The following is a 20,657-nucleotide window of genomic DNA, read 5'->3' as shown; positions in this document are numbered from 1 at the left end:
AAACAGACTCACAGACATTAAAAAAAAACCTATGGTTACCAGCAGGGAATGGTAGTGGGAAGGGATAAATTGAGAGCTCAAGATTTGCAGATACTAACTACTATATATATAATAGATAAAAAAGTTTCTACTGTATAGCCCAGGGAATTATATTCAATATCTTTCAGTAACCCATAATGAAAAAGAATATGAAAACGAATATATGTATATACATGTATGACTGAAACATTATGCTGTACACTAGAAACTGACACACTGTAAACTGACTATAATTCAATAAAAATAAATATTTTTAAAAAGAAAAAAATTTTAAAGAACAATTTTTACAGTTTTAAATGATTGAAAAAAATTCTTTAAGAATAATGCCTCATGACACATGAAAATGATAAATTCAAATTTCAGTACCCATAAATAAGGTTTTATTGGAACCCAAACATGCATATTTGCTTTGTTTCTGGCTGTTTTTGTGAGACAACAGCTGAGTTGTAAAACTGTGACAAGATTCACATGATTGAAAATATTCACTTTCTAGTCATTTATAGGCAAAGTTTGACTGCCCCCTGCTCCAAAATTAAAGCTGACAAGCCATGGATTTAAAACCATTTAAAATAGTCAAGAATAGTCTTGAACACCAAGGCATTCACGTCTCAACTAAATTTGAACAATAACTAGACGTGTTTAAGTACGTACTTTAAAAGTTGTTCATCAGTCCAAGGACTGTCGTGTACTGAAGGGAAATAACCACCATCACAACAGTAACAAAATGACTCAGCCCTGTACCTTTCAAGCTCTAAGCGGTTGTCCTTCAATTTTATGATTAAGTTTCTTCCAGATTCATGATCAGCATCAACACATTGTCAATCAAGTATCACAGTACTAAAAAAAATGAAGACTCCATTTCTCTAGAAGATAATACTTACTTTCTTATTCTCTTTCTTATTCCCTTCAAACACTACATTGATCTTCAGAGAAACTTTGGTAGTATGAAATCTATAAATGATGCTCATGTCATGATCTATTGGAAAAAATAATCAAAGCTGAATTTTCTCTTTGGGAACATTTTGTCCATCAGCAGAGTAGAATACATGGACGATTCTAACAATTTACGATAATTCAGTTGGCTTTTTTTTTTTTTGCAAACAGGTGGCAGGGGTATGAAAACTTGTTGAATATATTCACCACACAGTTTCCTCAGATCAAAGAGTGATCTGAAATAAAGGGATATAAGACTCAACTTGTTGTTTCCTGTACAGAAAGTTTCCTGTTCCCTCCACCTCCCATCAATTATTAGGCTCCACTTTCTTACTGAGGTCACAAGACAGTATTGCTGACTTGTCCAAGTAAAACAGCTACCAAATAAAAATAGTGACCAAGTGATGGCAGTCAGGCAGCTGGTTAAGCCGCTCATTCTTCATTGCTGAGTTATCATTACTTCAGTGGAATCACAAATTAAGAATATCACGGCAGGACTACTTTGCAGAAATAAAGTCACAGTTTCAAAAGATTCCCAGAGTTGGGTCAATCTGCTGCCACTGAACAGAAGCATCCAAATATGGCAGCATTTGGGGGTAGTTTTAATCAACATCAACTCTAAAATGGAATTCCTAAAGAAAAACAATCTTGGGCCCTCATCTTACAAGACTCCATATGGAGCAAACTGCAATCCAAGCAAATTACAGTTGACCCATAAACAACACAGGTTTGAACTGCGTGGGTCCACTTATATGCAGAGTTTTTCAACAGCAAATACTAAATATCACACAATCCGAGGTTGGTTGAATCTGCAAATTCGGAACCATGGATGCAGAAGAACCAGACACAAAGGGCCAAGTGGAAAATTACACGAGGATTTCCGACTGCTCAGAGGGTCAGCAACCCTCACCCCTGCCCTGTGCAAGGGTCAGCTGTAAGACCAATCTGTGAAGTATAAACATTCCTTGCCTATATTTTCAGGTTGTCATACGGGAGATTTATGTGCCCAGTCATCTGGAGACCAATTAAACTAGTCATATATAATATGTACTCCCAGGTGTGTGCTATTAAACATACTGCACAGTATTCAAAACTGAGGAGCACAGGTCCTCACAATGAGAGAGAAGCCGTTTATTCTGAAAACTTATCTCTGCCCCTTCCTATTTCATTCTACAGATATTATTAAAAATATTATTTATTTTTATATTATCTTGATACAGCTGTCAGAGGAGGAAGGCAAAACTTCAGTAACCTCAAACCATGATCCCCCAGCTGAATGGCTCCCACTTAGAACCAGTTTCTCCTTAAATGTCTCACATGATAATCTCATTTTTCTAAATCCTCCACTCCCTCTTGAAAACCTCTATTTCAGTTGCCAATAAGGATTTAAGTGCTTCTGGAAGAAATATTTGTTAAAACTGACACAGCTACTGATGACTGACATCAAGCATGAAGAAAAAAAATCACATCAATGTTTCAACACATTACTTGCTGAACAACTTCCACTCGGTCCATCTGTATTAAATGGGTGTGCCAAAAATTGGACATGCCCGCAGATGGTTAACTGCACTGTTTGGCATGCACATTGGTGCTGTTCCACACTGCTGAAAGACAAAATACAATTTCCCTGAAGGGATTCTATATCTTCTAAAATAATAACTTATATAACAGGAAAACTATAGAGCCTTTACATTTGGGCCCTAGATCTATAAGCCCCAAATTACACTGTCTTGCTTTTTAATTTGATTTTTAGTATTTTTTAAACAGCTGTCATCTCCTCTCAGAGATTAATGCTTCTTAACCAGGGATGCATGTCATAAGTACTCAGGTATTTCTTCCAAGACATACAAGTCCAGAACCCACTTGGGTCACCACACTGAATCACACATACTGGGGGTAGGGCCTAAGCAGGTACAATAATGAAATAATGCCATCTGCAGCAACATGGATGGACCTAGAGATCATCATGCTACGTGAAGTCAGTCAGACAGAGAAAGACAAATATCATATAATATCACTTATATGTGGAATCTAAAAAAGCGACACAAATGAACTTACTTACAAAACAGAAACAGACTCACAGACACAGAAAACAAACTTATGGTTACCAAACGGGAAAGAGGTGGGGTGGCTAAATTGGGTGTTTGGGATTAGCAGATACAAATACTATATACAAAGTAGATAACAACAAGGTCCTATATATAGCACAGGGAACTATATTCAATAAGTTGTAACAACTTATAATGAAAAAGAATGTATATATGTATAGCTGAATCACTAATACAACATTGTAAGTCAACCACAATGCAATTTTTTAAAAAAGCACACCAGGTGATTGTGACGTGCATCCCTAGTTAAGAACAACTTTTCCAGATCACTTTTTATATTGACCAGCAAATAACCAAGACATACACATGTGCACACATAGATCAATATAATTCTGCTTTACTCCTCCTGGTGTTATCTAAATGTTCTCCTCGCCATCCCATTCTTTCCTCTGAATTCCTCATCTTTGAAATTGTCCCATAGTTCGGTAATTTTCCCAGACAGATTTTAGGCCAAACAGTGTATCTATTAGGCACTCTTCATTTGAGAGGGGCAGGATGCCAACCTAGAGCAGCAGATCCTTCCAAAACAATGCCATCTTAACACACAGTCATTTAACAAATACTTACTCAGCAGAGTCTCTGTGCTATGATAAAGGCTGAGAAGACTGTAAGAAAAACAAGATGGATTCTTGTGCCCTCAAGGAGCACGTGTGATACAATTAGGACGAAAATACTTAGACAAGCTAAGAAAAGTTAAATAACCACATAAGAAATCATGTCGATTCTGTATTAAATGATCAATACTTACAATAAAAACAGAATTCAGAGAAGCAAGCTCACTCCAGACCCAACCATCATGACACATTTCTGAGGGGCTGTGGTTTGAAAAATGGGTAGGAGATAAAACAGAGAGGGCAGAGGAATACAGGTGTCCCACACCGGGAACACAGCCACCAACCAAGGCAGAAGTGAACAAGGTACATACAGTGAAAAGACAGCCCTCTGGGAGGAAGAGGGTCATTTGGGTAACTGACACCAACAGATGAAAGCCAGACTCCAGCTTTCAGGCTAAGGAGTCTAATATTTATCTTACGGTTGTAGAAAAATCATTCAGTTTTAAAACAACAGATTAGGGAGACAGTAGTATTTCAGGAAAACATATTCTTTTGTAGCAAACAAAAAAAAAATCTATGAGAATGAGATAAACAGAAGACCTACGACAGCAATTAGGACTAGGGCCGTAGCAGTTGACTTTACAAAGAACTAATGGAAGTCAGTGGCTGATTGGGATGAGTTTCCAGACTTAACAGAAGAAGACAAACAGTAGGAGAAAAGAGGGAGTCCAGAGTGGAAGCAAATCAGAGTTGCCAGTTGGAGACAAGAGAACAACGCCTCAGAAGAGACCTCTGCACTGGACACATGGCTTTGGAAGGAGTTGGTGAGAGGACGGAACTTCTACACGGAGGGTGGAAGGCAGACTGAGGAAAATAAAGGTTGAAGACTGAAGCTGGAGAAGTAGCCCACTTGACAACCCAGGGAAAATGCAGAGTAAATGATGCAAACACAGGCTCTCAGAAAGGCAGGAGTAAAAGCTGGTGGCAACTCAGAAGCCAAGGAAGAAGAGAGTTTCAAAACAAAGTGCATCAACACAGTCTTCTGACACAGAGAGGTCAAGGCCACCGGTATGGCCTTGGTTCTAGTCCCAGCAACACCTTGTGTGCTACGTGCACTAACCCACATAACCTGATCCTTCTCTGTTAATCTTTATTGACTGTCCATACCAATCATGTAGCACCCATATATGCTTTATTTTTTAGTATCTATCACTGACCCACACATATTCAGATATTATGTGCAATCCCCTTGACGCTATCCTACTGAACTTCCTGTGGGAAGAGACCACAATGGATACTCGAGGCAATCCCCACATCACACTGTCCTTCACATCACCATGCCTCTAGCGATCATTGTAACTATGACCATCCTGGTGATTGTGGCATGCAGAGAAAGACCAGTTGAGTTCAGGGAGAAGACACAAACACTGGTAGAGTGTTGAGCCTTATTGTTCAAAGTGTGGTCAATGGACCAGTGGCATCACCTGCGATCTTGTTAAAAATGCAATTTCGGCTGCTATCCAGACTGAATGCACCAGAATCTGCATTTTAACAAAGTCCAGGTAACTGATTTCTATGCATACCAGTAAAGAAACTGGTGTGGACTCGTATAGTATAGAAAGGAATAGCACTGAGTTACGAAAGAAATTAACTGGAGGAGGGGAAGACAGCCATGTGAGTTTCAGCACGTGGGCACGTGCCTAGACCCAACATCAGCCCTGCTCAGACCTGCAGCTCAGCGGTGGAGCTCCAGGCATTTTGCATACGTGGCATGGCCAGGCCAGAAAGCAATTCTGGCTTTTGATCAGGAGCCCAGATGCATAAATTCTTCTTCCATAAACTGCCACTAAGTTCAATTATAGGAAGGGCTTTTGCAGATTCTATCTGCTAGGATGTTTTTCCAGGTTTTATAAATATTCTGACCTCCTGAAGACTCTGTGTATGCTCCCCATATTCATCCAGCCCTAGGATTTATGATAGTATTCCACCTCACATTCATTTCTCCTATAAAATGAGGTTTCCCTCTAAGTTTTAGATTGCAATGGCTAAAATACTTTTCCAGCAGAACTGAAAGCTAAGCCTGAAAATGCAACTTTAACCCCAAATGGAAAGAGCTACACTGACAGCATTATTGCTTAAGTGACCAGTGTCAGAGAAAAGATCCCAAAGGAAAGAACTGTTAGACAAAGGCACAGTCATATCTCAAAGGATGAAGACGAGGGAGAGCAACCAGTCTCGAGGTAGATCTTCCCTTTGCTGGGGATGTGCTCAATGCTTCAATATTTCTTTCTTCAACCTTCCCACAGATAAGTGTATTGAGTATCACTACTCCAAAATATCACTGTGCTAAAGAGTTCTCTGGGGGTCTTTTATTATTTTTAACAGCTTTATTGACATATAATTTACACACCATAAAGTTCGCATTTCAAAAATGGAAGAGACTTTTATTCCATCCTCTACTTTAAGCAATGCTTCATTAAACTCACCTAGGAATATATTATAGCCATTTCTTAAAACTCCAGGAAGACAGGACATCGTCATGACCCTCCAATAATACATCCTAGTATCTCAGCTTTTATCAGTGGAAATAACATCTTGACAAAGTCCCTTCTATTAAAACGCAAACTATAAAAGTAATGGCTTCTCATGCCATATTTCAAAGCTGGCTGACTGAAAATACCACTGTAGGCCCTTGTAATCTGCCTGCTGTGCTGGATGTCCATTAGGAAGCAAACGTCATTACTGCACCCAAAGTGGCAATCACAAACTCTGACAAACTACTATTCCCTCAGTTTTTCATGGCTACATTTTCCCACTAGACAGCATGCTTTCGGTGGGTTGCTGGAGCCTGCCCGGAGCAGTTACTATTCACCTCCAGGATGGTATGAGTGCTTGGGCAGGTTTTTCTTTCAAAAAGAGAAATAGCAACTCACATGCTCTCGCAGAACCTCTTCAGCGTGCTTGGCTTCTCCTGGTTGCGTCTCTGTCGGAACCAGCGTTGAATGCTGCGAACATCCCAGTCCAGCTGCTTGGAGAGGCCCTCCAATCTCTTTTCATCAGGATGCTACGAAACAAGGTACCAGGAAAATCAGTTTCATCTTCACCGTAAACAGATCTGCCCTTTGCTATATTTGAGATACTTGTTTTTTCTGTATTTTCTATCTGCTACTGAGATGTCTGTATTCACCACTGAGGACCGAGGCCTTTCAATAGCAGCATGGACACAGATAACCACCAGAACAAGAAAAGTTATTCATTATGAAACAACATTGAAAAACATGAATCTCAATCTAATGCTTGTGCTTCTTATCAGCACAAAGATTCAATGGAGTGGCCGACCGACTGAATTAGCTCCAGCAGCCTTCGAGGAGAGGAACTGGTGAAGGTGAATTTGCAAAGAGACAAATCTTTCAGATATTTCACTTTCTCAGGAAAAAAGGCTATACACAATTATCACATTATCAGGATAATGTAGGACAGAATAATCCCAAAATACTTCACTTTAGCCTAAGGTACCAATTCTACTTACAAAACACATTTTCTCTTTCTTCCTCTTCAACCTACCCTCTCCTCTGTTCTTCACACATTCCTCTTCCATATCTTCCTTGGTCGTCCTTTTGACCAGATCCCCATCAAACCGTTAACAATGACTATGCATTACTTAAAGATGCAAACTCAGTGAGGTGGATGGAGACCCTATTTACGCTTGCCATATGAAGATGTGACTCTGTCTCTCATTTCTCTAACATTAGGAGATGACAGATACAGGTTCAATTCCTTGTTCCTGTGAATTCTAAGCCTCAGTTTCCTTACCTGTTCAAAAGGAGGTTATTTACACACCTAAGTGGGATTATGGTGAGGACCAAATTTAAAAAAAAAAGTATGCAGAACTCAGTAAACGTTAGTTCTCCCCTTTCCTGCCCCTCCCCTCTCTTCAGTGTCTTAGAGAGCATCCTGCCAACAATTACATGAGGGTGACCTGCCATGACAAAACTAAACTGAGTTAGTTCTATTTCTTTATTTACTCTACCTTTGCTTTAAGATTAAGGAGATGTTAATCATCAGAGGACATAACCAAAAATGGGGAAGAAGGGAAGGCAGGCTGGCCAGCTTTCAAGTTATAGGAGTAGAATGTACATATGACACCTTTTTAAAGCTTCTCAAGGAATTCAAGGTGTCAGACACACAAGAAACACAGCAAATGGCCTTCGTGTTATGACTAAGGTTATAAAATCTGCTGAGCTTGTGTCTGTAAAAGTTATTTGCTAACTTTCAGCGAGGCATGTACTTTGAGGTGTTTTTCTTAGTAGTCAGGACGCCATCTACATTCTCCTTCCCTGTCTCTCAAATAAAAATATGGGGGAGAGAAAATGCACTGCATACACCTTGGCTATCCCATTTTCTTAGAGGAATTCATTTTTAATTTTCATTTATTTTCTAAGTCTACTGAATAGGTAAGACATTCACATGGTTCACAAAATAAAAATTATCCAAAATCTCACCTTCCCATTTTGTTCCTCCTCTCAGTTCCTACTCTCCCCTCCCTATAAGGTAATGGGTTACTCAATCAGTTTCCTTCCAGAGTTATTTTATGCAAATATAAGCAAATTTGAGTATGCATCCATATAAACCCCCTCACCCCTGTCATAAAAATGGCTGTATTATTCTGGACTTTCAGTTTTTCACTTTACAATGTATCTTGGAATATTTCTATATCAAAGTATAGGCAACGCCCCTCTCTTTTGTAGAACTATAAGGACATGCCGTAATTTATTTATTCACTCCACTATTAATGGGCACTTCGGCAGCTTCCAAACTTCCACTACTATAAACAATTGTGCAATAAATAACATTGTCATGGGTCATTTTACACACACATAAATTCCTGTAAGTGAATACTGGAGACAAAAGAGTCCATACATTTCCACATTTTTAGATACTAAAAAATTGCTGTCACTAATGACTTTTATCAATTTATACTTTCACAAGCAAGAGAGTCCCTCTCTTAAAGCCTCAGCAGCAGAGTATGTTAAGGATTTTTTGATTCTTTTTCCAGTTTGATATATAAAAAAAGTAGTATATCTCAGTATATTTTTTATTTGATTTCTCTTTTTAATGAGAGAAGGATATTTTCATGTGTTTTAAAAACCATTTATTTCCTTCTTAGAATAGTCTTCTCAAATCTACTGTGCATGTTTTCATGGATTTGCAGGTACTTTCTTTATTGATTTGTAAAATTTCTTCATTTGTTAGGATGATTTAACCTGTGTCTGTACCATAGGTTGCACGGTATGTACTCATGTGTCATTGGTGTTTTAGAATTAGCTTATGGTGGTTTTTACTTGTGTTTTTTACTTGCAGAAAAATTTTAAATCATGCTTGAATTTATCAGTTTTTTCTGCTATAGCTTCTGAATTTCAGGTCATAATTAGAAAAGGCCTCCCTACTCCAAATGTTCAAGAAATTCTCCTCCACTTACAGTTTTGATTCTAATACATTTATAGTTTTAATTTTTATATTCATTCTTTAGTGCAGCTGGAATACATCCTGATATATAGTGGGAGGTATCTAACTTTAATTCCTTCCAAACGGCTGCCCAAATAGCCCAATACCATCATCCATGTTTTCTCCAGGAGAAATCAAGTCTGTTCTTCCATTATTCTATCACTCATGTGCCAGTACGTACGGTTAGATCACTCAGAAATCTCTATTTTTCTATATGAACTTAAGAATTAGCTTGTCTAGTTTCAAAATAAATGGTAAGGCAAAAAAATTTGTTGGTATTTAATAATGAGATTACACTAAGTTCTTATATTAGCGTAGGGTGAATTGACGTCTTTAACGCAATTTGTCTTTTGTGTCCTTCATAATGTTTGAAATACCTCACACATCCTTGTCACTTTTATTCCAAGGGATATCATCTCTTACGGTTTCCATTATAAGAAACTTTCTTATATCTTCTAACTGCTCATTGTGCATGTGTGCTAAGTTTGTGCTAACATCTCACACTGCCTGTGGCAGCCTTTCACTTGATTCCCTTAATATTCCAGGTATACAGTCATATAATGGCACATTACTGGAATGTAAGCTTTATAGAGAAACAAAGGATTTTTACTATCTTTTTTCATCAGTACCTAGTATATAGTCAGAACTTAATAAATATCTCTTGAATACACGAATAAAATTGTCACATAGCAATAGCTTTTCCTCCTCCTTTCTAATTTTTCTGCCTTTATTTTCTTTCTTTTATCTATTTGCTAATTCAATGTAAAACCTGGCACAATGTATCAGTGTTTATAAGCATCCCTATCTGTTCCAGGCTTTAGTGGGAATATCCTTATGTTTCTCATTAAGAGGCCAGATTTGGGGCTGACAGACAAGTATATTTATCACGTAAAGGAAACCATCTATCCCTAGTTAGATTATCAAAATGATGTTAGATTTCAGAAGCCATGGAGATGATCATCTGCTTTTTCTCCTTATATCAATTAATGTGATGAATTACATAAATAGATTTTTAAATACTGAATACAAGGGAGGCCTTGCATCCCTAGAATAAACCCTATTTGATGATGGTGATGATGAATAATTCTTTTAAAGTGCTGGTAGGTCTGGTTTGCAAAATTTTTACTGGAGATTTTCATCAACATTAGTAAGTATAATTGGTCTCTAGTCTTATTTTTTAGTGAGATATTTATCAGATTTTGATACTGTTTTATTGCCACATAAAAAGACAATCTGTATGGTTTTCTTAATCTTATTTAAAAAATTAAACAGATAGGTACTTTTGGATTAATTTTCAATACTATAGTTTTGTTAACTCAATTTCTGTTTATCTTTATTAATTTCTTCCTTCTGTCTGCCTTCGTTTATTTTGTTGCTCTTTATGTAACGTTTAAGTAAGCGTTAAATATGTGCGAGTTTTCCGGTGAGTACTGCTCTGGCATAGTACATAAGGAGTGCGTTCAGCACTGTTTTCCAAATGGTCTGAAATTCTACTTTTACACAAAAGTTGATTAAGAAAGCAAGAGTCCATTTTCTGATTTCTCTTATTATTAAATTATGCCTATTTAAATTTACTACAGTTTTGTTCATAATAAAAGGTCAATTTAAAAAAATATTTAACAGGCACTTGAAAAGAAAGTACACTCTATATTCAGAATATAGGGTTCTAAATGCACTCCTTAGGACTTCCTCATTATGCTTCTTAGAATTTTGTTTTGTATTTTGTTCATTTGATCTGTCCTGACCCAGAGGTAAATTAAAATTTCTTACGTTAAGGTTACTTCTTCTTTCACTCTTTTTTATAAGTATATGGATACACTGATATTCAATGCATGTGTATTCACAAATATTTTATCTTTTTGTGAATTGTAGACTGGCAATAAAAAGCCAATTCTTCATTTCATTTAATCTTTTTGGGTCTGAATTCCATTTTTATATAAAAATAGAAATCTTACTTTCTTTACATTTGCATCTGCCCAAATACCTTTACTCATACTCTTGCTTTCAATATTTGTAACTACTTTATCTGAAGGTATCTCATAAGCTATGTGACCCAAATCTGAATGATTTTTTATTAGATGAGTTAAACACATTTACATATGTTGATAAAATTTATACTTTTTTTTATAGTTACCTCACATTGTTTTCTGTTTTGATAACTTAAAAATTTTTAATTTTAACAAACCAAATATAGTTTTCCTTTCTTTTTGTGGGTAATTTTTAATCTAGTGGTTCTCCATAAAATCATAATACTCTCCTTCTATTTGTTTTCAGTCAATAAAATTCCAAAAAAGAAGTATTTAAAACTAGCATATTTCCTCGTCCTTCCCCACCTAATGCTAGTCAATAATTTTATCTTTCTTAGAGTTTGCTCTTATACTATTAAATATGCTTATACCTGTTACTCAGTTTTGCTGCTTAAACTGGTAAGCTTTGACTCTACACTGCTAAAGCTTATGCAATTAGTAAATTTATTCTACCTCCCACCTTCTTTCTCGTTTCCCTCTCAGTTAGTTAGCTGTATCTTTTCTACATTCTGGAAGTATATAATGTTTACATTCTGTTCTGTCATTCTTACCCTCACATTTCTTTCTGTCTCAGCTCTGCAGTTTACATGTATTCAAAACTCACCAACATTCCCAGTAATCTCTTGGTCAGCTGAAATTAATGATTGCAATAGCTTCTTCAAAATGGACTCATGGGAACAATTTCTCCAAATTTTTTAAATTCAAATCTGTTTGTCTTTAGCCTTTACCCTATAAAAACAATTTGCCTAAAATGAAATTCTTAGTTCACATTTTCCTTGAAAATACTGGAAATGCTGTCCTGTTGAATATTGCTATAGGGAATACTAAAGTCATGTTCATATTTTTCCCTAAATAAGTGATTTATTTTTTGCTTGGCTGCTCAAAGAATTATTTCTTTTGTATTTCAAGTCTAATAATTTTAATTACGTAAGTCTTGGTATAAACCTTCTTGGGTCAAATTTTTAATACATTTTCATTAACATATTAAAATAAACCTCCACTTATTTCAGGAAAATTTTCTTGATTTATATCTCTCAATATTTATTCTACTTTGCTTTTCCTTAAGGGATTCCAATTACATAGCTGCTAGATGTATCTACCAGGAGGGCATCTGCCAGCCTCGCTCACCAGTTCCTATACCAAGTGTTGCAAATAGTGGAGAGAGCTTTTATCTCACCTTTAGGAGCTGCCATTTTTGCTGGCTTTCCTGAAATCTACCCTCACTGGGTCCTCCATCCACACTTCATGCTTTTCACTTCCTCCCACTTGGCTTCTGCCCAATCACAACTGTTTTCAGTTATGCTTTATGTATATGTTGAAGTCTAGAGATACATATCTCTCATTTTGCCAAAAATAAAGTTTGTGAGAATTTCCTTCTTTTGTATGTGTGTGTGGGGGGGTATTTTTATTATTGTGTTTTTAAATTGTTCCGTATAGTTTTTCCTTTTTTAAGATTTCCAAGGAAAGAAATTAATAATTCTGACTTACACAGACAATTTTATACTACAAATACTTAGGTTAATTTTAATAAACATAACCCATATGAAGATAGAAAAGAAAAATAAAAGGAAAGAAACAGACATAAGAGGAAAATACGGAAGAACAAATTACAGGAAATCAGGCTGTAATTTTTTAAATATAGTGTAATATACCAAAAGCAGATTATGACATGATTTCCCTGGATCATAAAACCTGGTTTCATAGCTGACATATAACCTTCCCTCAATGGCTCAAGAATGGATTTGATTAGAAAATGAGACCATGGGAACTATACATATGTGCCAGTTATATGGCAAGAAAATCCCCCAAAGATACATACAGATACATAAATAGATAAACTGATTGACTGACTGATTTATTTATATCTATCTCATTCAGATAAATCTGGATACAGCCAGTTAAAAAACATGAACTCAAAAATATTCTCTGAAGAAAAATAAGAATTCCGTTCATTTGAGAGAGTCTGACAACTCATAATCACTGGTTCTTGGGCCAGATCACAAGTCTACTGAATCAGAATCTCTGGAAACAGGATGCAGCAATCTACAACGAACTCCTCAGGTGTTCTTAACAGTTCTTAAACTGAACAGTGGGAGCCCCTGGCTCAAATAAATGCCCCCTCTTTTACTAACTGACTTACAGCCCAAGGCCACAATGCTAGGAAGCAGCAGAGACAATGTTCCAATACACAGACTCAAAACCAATGCTTCTGAATATTTTGCAAGAGGTACGTTCTCTGAAAGGTTTATAAAACTTCAGATTTACAGAGGAAACAAAAAGAGTGAGAGAGACAAACAGATGTTACCTCAAAAGGAAACACTGCTGAAGAATACAAAGGAGTTCAAATTTATCAGCTAATTTCAAATGAGAACTGCTCAGTCAGGGCATGTGACCAATGTACTCACACAGGGATCGAGACTGAGAAGGGCTCAGACTTGGGGTTTGAAGTTCTATGGTTGCCATCTTGGAATTCTTAAGAATTCTGTTATGGGAATGGTGTTCTGTACATGAAGTTCACTGGGACAGAGCAGCATGTGTCAGGGGTCTGGAGTCCCGGCTCACACACAGTCTTGGCACTTCCCCCAGAGGAGTCTGGGTAACTTACTTCCCCATCCCCTGGCTCCCTAGGCCTCCCAGCCTTCCCCTTCCCACTCCTGCCCAGTGACTACTGCAGCCCTGGGTGCAAACGTGAAAGGGACTGGGTATGCACATCCCATGGCATCTCAGGGTCAGGGGTATGTGGACGGCCATCTGCACCCTGGACTGGCAGCATCCCACTGCATTTGGTGGGTGACTCAGCGGGGACTAGCCTCTTGCTAACCCCAATCTAGGTACCTAGTATGTTCTGGGAAGAGACTGCAATGCACTAGGAGGTCACCTGTCCACCATGGGTTGGGACAGTGGGTCCATGGGGAGAAGGGAGAGGCCTGTCTCAACTTCTCCCCCAGCCAGAGAAGGGCAGGCACATTAGCCCTATAATTGGCAAGAAACAGAACCCAGCAGCTAGTGGGCTGTGTGTGCACTAAACCACAGCGTAGGATCCCCAGGTACCTGTGAGGGTGTGTGCTCGCCTCATGTGTGCCCTCATGCCTGAGGGAACATGACTTTAAATAGCAAATAAAAAACATTTTGACAGGTAAAGAGAGAAAGACTATGCAAGAAAGGTAAAAGCTTTATATTTTTATGCCTTTAACGGGACTTTTTTTGTGCTTTTTGATCAAGAGACCCCGAATTTTAATTCTGCATTGTCCTCCACAAAGTATGTAGCCCATCCTGCATGTAGTAGATTTGAAGGGTTTTGAGGGTATATCCCTTCACACTTGAAAGATGATAACATGCCCTTCTCCAAGGGCCTGGAGACACAGTCAAGGCCAGGATGCTGGGCAATCACTGTTCAAACTCTCCAAGTCCTGCTACTTCTACTCTGGTCAACTTATCTGTTACTTTTTCATATCACAGATCACACTGGAGAACTACAAAGAATTTAAGGAAAAACAGTTCCCACTTTTGCTGCATTTATATTCAAAACATGAGGCTTCTGCTTTAATAATGTAGAAACCTCCAAAAGAATCACCTTGGAAACCAAGAGAATACAATCATTAAAAATTAGCTAGAAGCAACTATCCTTCAGAGCCGTCAACCTGGCTGCAAAATCCTTTCATTACCTTCATAAGAGAAAATTTCTCCAGTAACCATAATAAACATAAGGCAAGGGAAATAAAATGTCCACTGTAGGATTTCTAAAGGGAGGCATAACATTTGGGTAGAAAATTCATTTTTTGTGCATTTAGAGTTGTACACAAGGTAAATACAAATATGTTGTAATCACATTTTAAAAAATGAACATCACAACTCCCTACATAGCTGCTTTTTCAGAGGGGAAAAAGGTGTTTGTTGCAATAAGGTGATATGTTAAATAAAAATGCAAGTTTCTTCTTAATATTTTCTTCCTTCAAACACGGTAGGAAGTGAGCCCCTTTGGGTTAGAAACTGGAAACCAAAAATCATCCACAAAACTACCAGAGGAGCTTTTCCTAAAATTTCATTTATTCTACTCTTCCTCCCAGCAAAGATGTAAAAAAATATCTGGTGCTTTCTTCCACTTTTCCAGGGAAAAAAATACCACTTTCAAAAAACGAAAGGGAAAACCCCTAGAGAAATTTGGCAGAAATGAAGCCCAGGAAATAAACAAGCCTGTTTGAATATTTGAACTAATAGTTTAAAGACCACAGACGAGCCGTACAAATGGTTAGCAACACAAATACCCACAAAAGGAAATAACGCTTGCTAAATATGGTCAGATCACATCTTAGAAGTCCAAGTAATTCTCCCAGAAAAATGACAGAGGAAAAATGAACCATCTGATATACAGACACACAAGACTTCTCATAGAATGTTACACTTATTTTCTTCCTTCTTGTCCACACCAGAGTAAGGTAAGAGAGATATGAGTAAGAATAAGATATTGGGACACTGTGATTTGTTTTATCTTTTCCTGAGCTTAGATTGAGGGTTTCTGACTTCTGTCTTCCTCCCACCCTTTCTGTTCTCATGGAGACACTAGCTGGCGAGGATGGCGATTTTTCCCTCTATCTTCTTCCCCTTCTCATGCTCGCTTCTCCCCACTTCTGGTTTGGACTTTAACTCTCACCAGAGCAACGATCTCCTCTCCTCCTTCCTTACAGTGACTCTGTAATTTACAATTCTCCTGACCCCTGCTCTTCAGACCTGCCGCCTGCATTTTCTCCTTCAGTTACGCCCTACTCTGCTCATATCCACTGTGTATTACAGCTGCTAGAACATGGGGACTATCCAGAAGCAAACGGGCACTGTTTCTCACACACCTGTGAATTACATTCCTCAGTTCTATCCAGTTGCCTCCACAAGGCCCCCGCCCACCATTACACATGCTGCTTCCCATCACGTGAGATGAAACGAGGGACAGAATTAGACAGATCACTATCTCATCTAGACTCTTCTTCACAGTGGCTTCAAACACCCACTTGGGGGGAAATAAACAGGTTGCAAACATGTCCACATGTATTCATTCAGCTTCTATCCTTTCGGGTCTAGCCACAACGCTGGTGTGCTTCCTGAGAGGATGTCTCCAAGCAGGTGGCCAGTCAAACATTAGTTCTCCAGCCCAAGAGAGAAGGGACTGAATGATTTCAGACCGAGAACACTGGTCATGACAAGACAAAGCCCAGAAGAGAACAACTATACCTTTGTAATTGCAGTGAAGACCTTCTCCAGAATAGCATTTGGCTGGGCAATCTGTGGTCCATTGGCCTGAATGTTGAGGGCTATGGCACATGGTTTGGCTACAAATCTTTAAAAAAAAAAAAAAAACAAAAAACAGTCAGATGTTATTGTTTCTACAGCTGTTCTTAATGTCATCAGTGAAACATACCCAACCGTCCCAATAAAGTACGGACAGAATTTTATGGGTAGACATTGTCAACTTTCATACATTGGTACCTATAAAGCAGATTTAACTTTTTTTCTCTCCTTTAATCCCCTGGCAGTAACAATAAAGAAAAAGTTTTTTTAAAAAACATTAAAATCTTCTTATCCTCAAGTTCTAATGGGACTGAACAGACAGAAAGACTATCAAATGACACATATAACTGCCTAGAGTATATAAATAAACCAAACAAACCATGATTTGAAAAAGACATAATTTATATTCTTCTTACTGACAAGTCACATAATACTTTTACCATGATAAAGTGTTCACTCACCATCTGATCACACAATACAGAGAGTATGCTTTTGATCAACCCTAGTCAAAAAACTGGCTGTTTCTGTCTCTATAATCAAAGTGTGCTATGTTCAGCCCCAACTCCCTCTGACTTCTTAAGATTCTCTGCTTTGTGGTTATTTGCTTCTTTCTCATAAGGAATAAAAAGGGGTGTCAAACAGCGTGATGTCCCAGCCAAGCTGAAAAGTCTGAAATGATTATAAGCATCAGCTGCACTGTTTTCATCCAAAGCAAATGACTCTGTCAAGAAGAATGGAAAGACTCAGCTGCATTTCTGGCCCTGTTTGATGATTGAATGAGGCACTGAAGGAATGCAGGCAGACTGCATGGGGCCCCAAAGGTTTGATGATGTCTTTAGAACATTTTTTAGAAAGAAAAGCATTAGAGTTGTTTTAGACTAAATGGTCAAGAAATAAGATGTGACAGGTTCCTCTTCAGTAGTGACATTTAACATTTTCTACAGATACAAAAAATACCATGTCATATGAAAGTATGACCCAAATTAATTTACCGTTGGCCAAAGACAACTGATGAATATACTCATACCATAAGTAAATCTTAGATGAAGCTTCTTTAATAATAGTGGATGAGATTAAAGAACAATAGACAAAGAAGGAATTTTTTTGTAAGTGGGACTAATGAAGTTTACAGACATAGTACCATGTAACACCCTACCGGGTCCTGTTTCACGTAAAACAGAAAAAACGTACTTAGGTAGGAAAATGGAGTACTGCCTTCCACTCTGCCCTGCTGGGATCCCCCAGCCCTCCCTTGTCTTCTCAATTCCCACAACTTCTGAAACATCGTTCAAATCCCCTTTCGGAATTTGTCATCGCCATTCTTATAACATCCTCCTGGTCTAGGACATGGTCTTCCTGCTTCTAAAGAGTAAAGAGTCTAACTGCAAAAGCTGATCATTTCATCTCTGAAAGGGCCATAACAGTGCCAGGCAGACAGATGCAGGAGGGGGGTCAAGAAATTTGATCAACTGGTTATCCTCTGTAAATACATTTTCCCTGTTGCTACCATGATTGGGAGTGCTATTAACAGGTCTTCTCTGTGTGCCCCACAACATCGCATGGGCAGGTAGAGGGAGTCAAAAACTCACTTAGCAGAATCCCTTCAAAAGCGACTTCCTCATCTTTGCTGTCATCTTCCAGTAACATACAAAAACATTCAAAAAAAATTTTTAGCATGTTATACAACATACAATACACACATTACATATATGTCTGCATGTGTTATATATAAATATACATATATGTATGTTATCACATAGATGTTATGCAATATACATTATATATGTATGTACGTATTATAAATATACAAAAATGTTTTATACCTCTCTCCCCCTCTTTCTAAATTCTATTCAAACCACCTTTTAGAAACTCCTTTCTAAATTTCAAGAACACAATAGCATGTTGAAGAAGCCCTATCCTGTGATCATCGAACTTACCAACTTTTGATAATCAAAATTATCAAATAAATATGAAGCTCTGTAAACATATTTTTAAAAGCCATGTCAATGGATAGGGTAGGAATTACCTCTGCTACTATCTAGCTAGGGAGGCCTAGCTTCAGAAATTAATCTCTTTGTGCCTCAGTGTCCTCATATGTAAAAAATTAGAATACTAATTACAGAAGTATATACATTGTGTGTGTATACAAACACATGCATATGTTAAAACACAATGTCACATGGTCTCTGTGTCTAAAATCTTTAACATGAGCCAGGTGTATGGTTTCGCATCACAGCACTGACACAGCGTGACTACTCTGGGCCCAGCAACCCACTCAGCTTCAGCTATGCTGTGCCAAGCCCGCTGCCTCCAACAGGTTCTGAAAGTACCAAGCAAAAAGAAGAGACCAGAAACTAAGACAGGAAACTGATAAAGACAAGAAGTCATCAGGTAGAGTAACCCCTTGCCTCAGTTTACCCCCACAATCTGGTTATCACAGCATCATTATTAATGGTACCACCTTTACTGGCAAAAGCATCTCTCTTTGATATCCTGCCACAATAATTTTTGTAAAGTATTCCCCATTTGGGCCATAATCTGTAGTGGCCCTTTTCATCAAGCCTCAGGTCTGGAGTGGGTCCACAAGGAGTCCCCATCAGTAATGCTTTCAGGTTCCAAGCCCACCCACACCTGGCCTTTCCTCAGCTCCCCTATCAATCACTCTAGATAGATTACACAGGAGAGTTGGTATGAATAGGTGTGTTCCTCCTCCCTGGGTGTGTGGTGTCGTTCGTGGAGGTGGAAATGGCCTTACTGAAAGTCCACATCTCCAGACCCTAGCCCACAAACCTACTGATTCCCCCTCAACCACATGAGACGGTATTACTACCATCTCCACTTGGCAGAGGGGGTCAGAGGGGCAAGTAGTCTGTGCCTCCAGGGGAAGGGAAGCAGAGGACAGTGTATTTCTTCCCCAGGAAGGTCAATGTTATCATCAGCTCCTCCCCATCTTAATTTACTGGCCAGGCTAAGTCCCAAATGCTGAGAATTTGAGGGGAGGGTTCGGGTGTGAGGAGTGACAGACAAATATAGTAGAATTTAACTCAGTTTCAAAGTTGAAGATCTTTAAAGTTCAAATGGCCCATGATGGGTATGCACAATAAAATCAAACCACCTGAACACTTTGAAAGAAGTTACTATGTAATGGAATATTTTTATAATGTGCCTCGCACATTGAGGGCATTCAATGAATATGTGAAGAGTGAATGAATGAATGAATGAATGAACAAATCCGTAAAAATACAATAGCAGGTACCCTTCCTATCTTTTTTATAGAGGCTGTGCATTTTAATTCCCTTAAATACCCACATCTATTCAGGGTCTTCATTTGGACTCAGGGGGCAGGAGACTGACCACTCAAATATGAAAAGCTGTTTCTATGATTTCCACTGTCCCTGTAAAGTCAAAGCTGCTCCATAGAGCTCTTGTGGAGGCTCCCCCAACCCCTCACTAGGCATTCTCTTTTCAGCTTACCTAGTTCAGAGAGCCAAACATTTAATTTCCAAGATTTAGAAAACTTCACAAGACAAGCAGAAAACATTCACTTCAAATCACAAATGAGAGAAGAAAGAAAAGAAGGTATCATTTTTATCTTCCTAAAAGCATTATATGATATATAATATGTGACATATATATAAGATTACATAAAAATATAGAAATTTTATTTGTGTTCATTCTCCAAAGAATTTGTGAATCACTACTGGTGGTTTTTTGTTTTGTTTTGTTTTGTTTTGTTTTGTTTTGTTTTGTTTTGTTTTGTTTGAGAGCATATTAGACACCAAATAAAGCCCATGACAAAACTACTATCATTTTATCATCTACTGTCATGGTCCATTAGAGAAATGCTGGATTTTTTTTTCTCCAATGGTGGCTCTAACAGAAGTAAAAGCTGTCTTCCACAAGGGTTGTCTTAGGAGAGAGAGAAACAGAATGAGTGCTAGACAGAGGGTGCAGTAGAAAACCTACAAACAGAGTAGTTGAAAGAGAATATGTACTTTCTTTGTACAGCTTTGATGACTGCCTCTACCAGGAAATGCTCACCTAATTACATTTTTATCAAAGGCAGCAACATCACCTTCAAAAGATCAAACATCTATGAAGTACTTTCATGTAGTATAACATATTCAAAAGTAAATATAATAAGGATGTAAGCTTTGAAAAACACTAGCCTCGGTTTAAAAGCAGAGAGAACACCTAAGACAGTCCTACAT

The 20,657-nt window shown here is 38.0% G+C and overlaps 1 protein-coding gene across 2 annotated transcripts in view; it reads right to left on the bottom strand.

Annotated features, from left to right (window-relative positions):
* CERS6 (ceramide synthase 6) overlaps positions 1-20,657 on the bottom strand; it is a 277,950-nt gene that overhangs the window by 185,503 nt on the left and 71,790 nt on the right. For both annotated transcript variants that reach the window (XM_010971414.3, XM_010971415.3), the window contains exons 2-3: positions 16,390-16,495; positions 6,568-6,698 (exon numbers count right to left, since the gene is read on the bottom strand). In XM_010971414.3, coding sequence (XP_010969716.1) covers positions 6,568-6,698; positions 16,390-16,495 — 237 coding nt within the window. The remainder of the gene's footprint in view (positions 1-6,567; positions 6,699-16,389; positions 16,496-20,657) is intronic.

This window comes from Camelus bactrianus, chromosome 5 (genome assembly GCF_048773025.1).
Source record: "Camelus bactrianus isolate YW-2024 breed Bactrian camel chromosome 5, ASM4877302v1, whole genome shotgun sequence".
Classification (NCBI taxonomy): domain Eukaryota; kingdom Metazoa; phylum Chordata; class Mammalia; order Artiodactyla; family Camelidae; genus Camelus; species Camelus bactrianus.
This window is presented reverse-complemented; position numbering and strand designations above follow the sequence as displayed.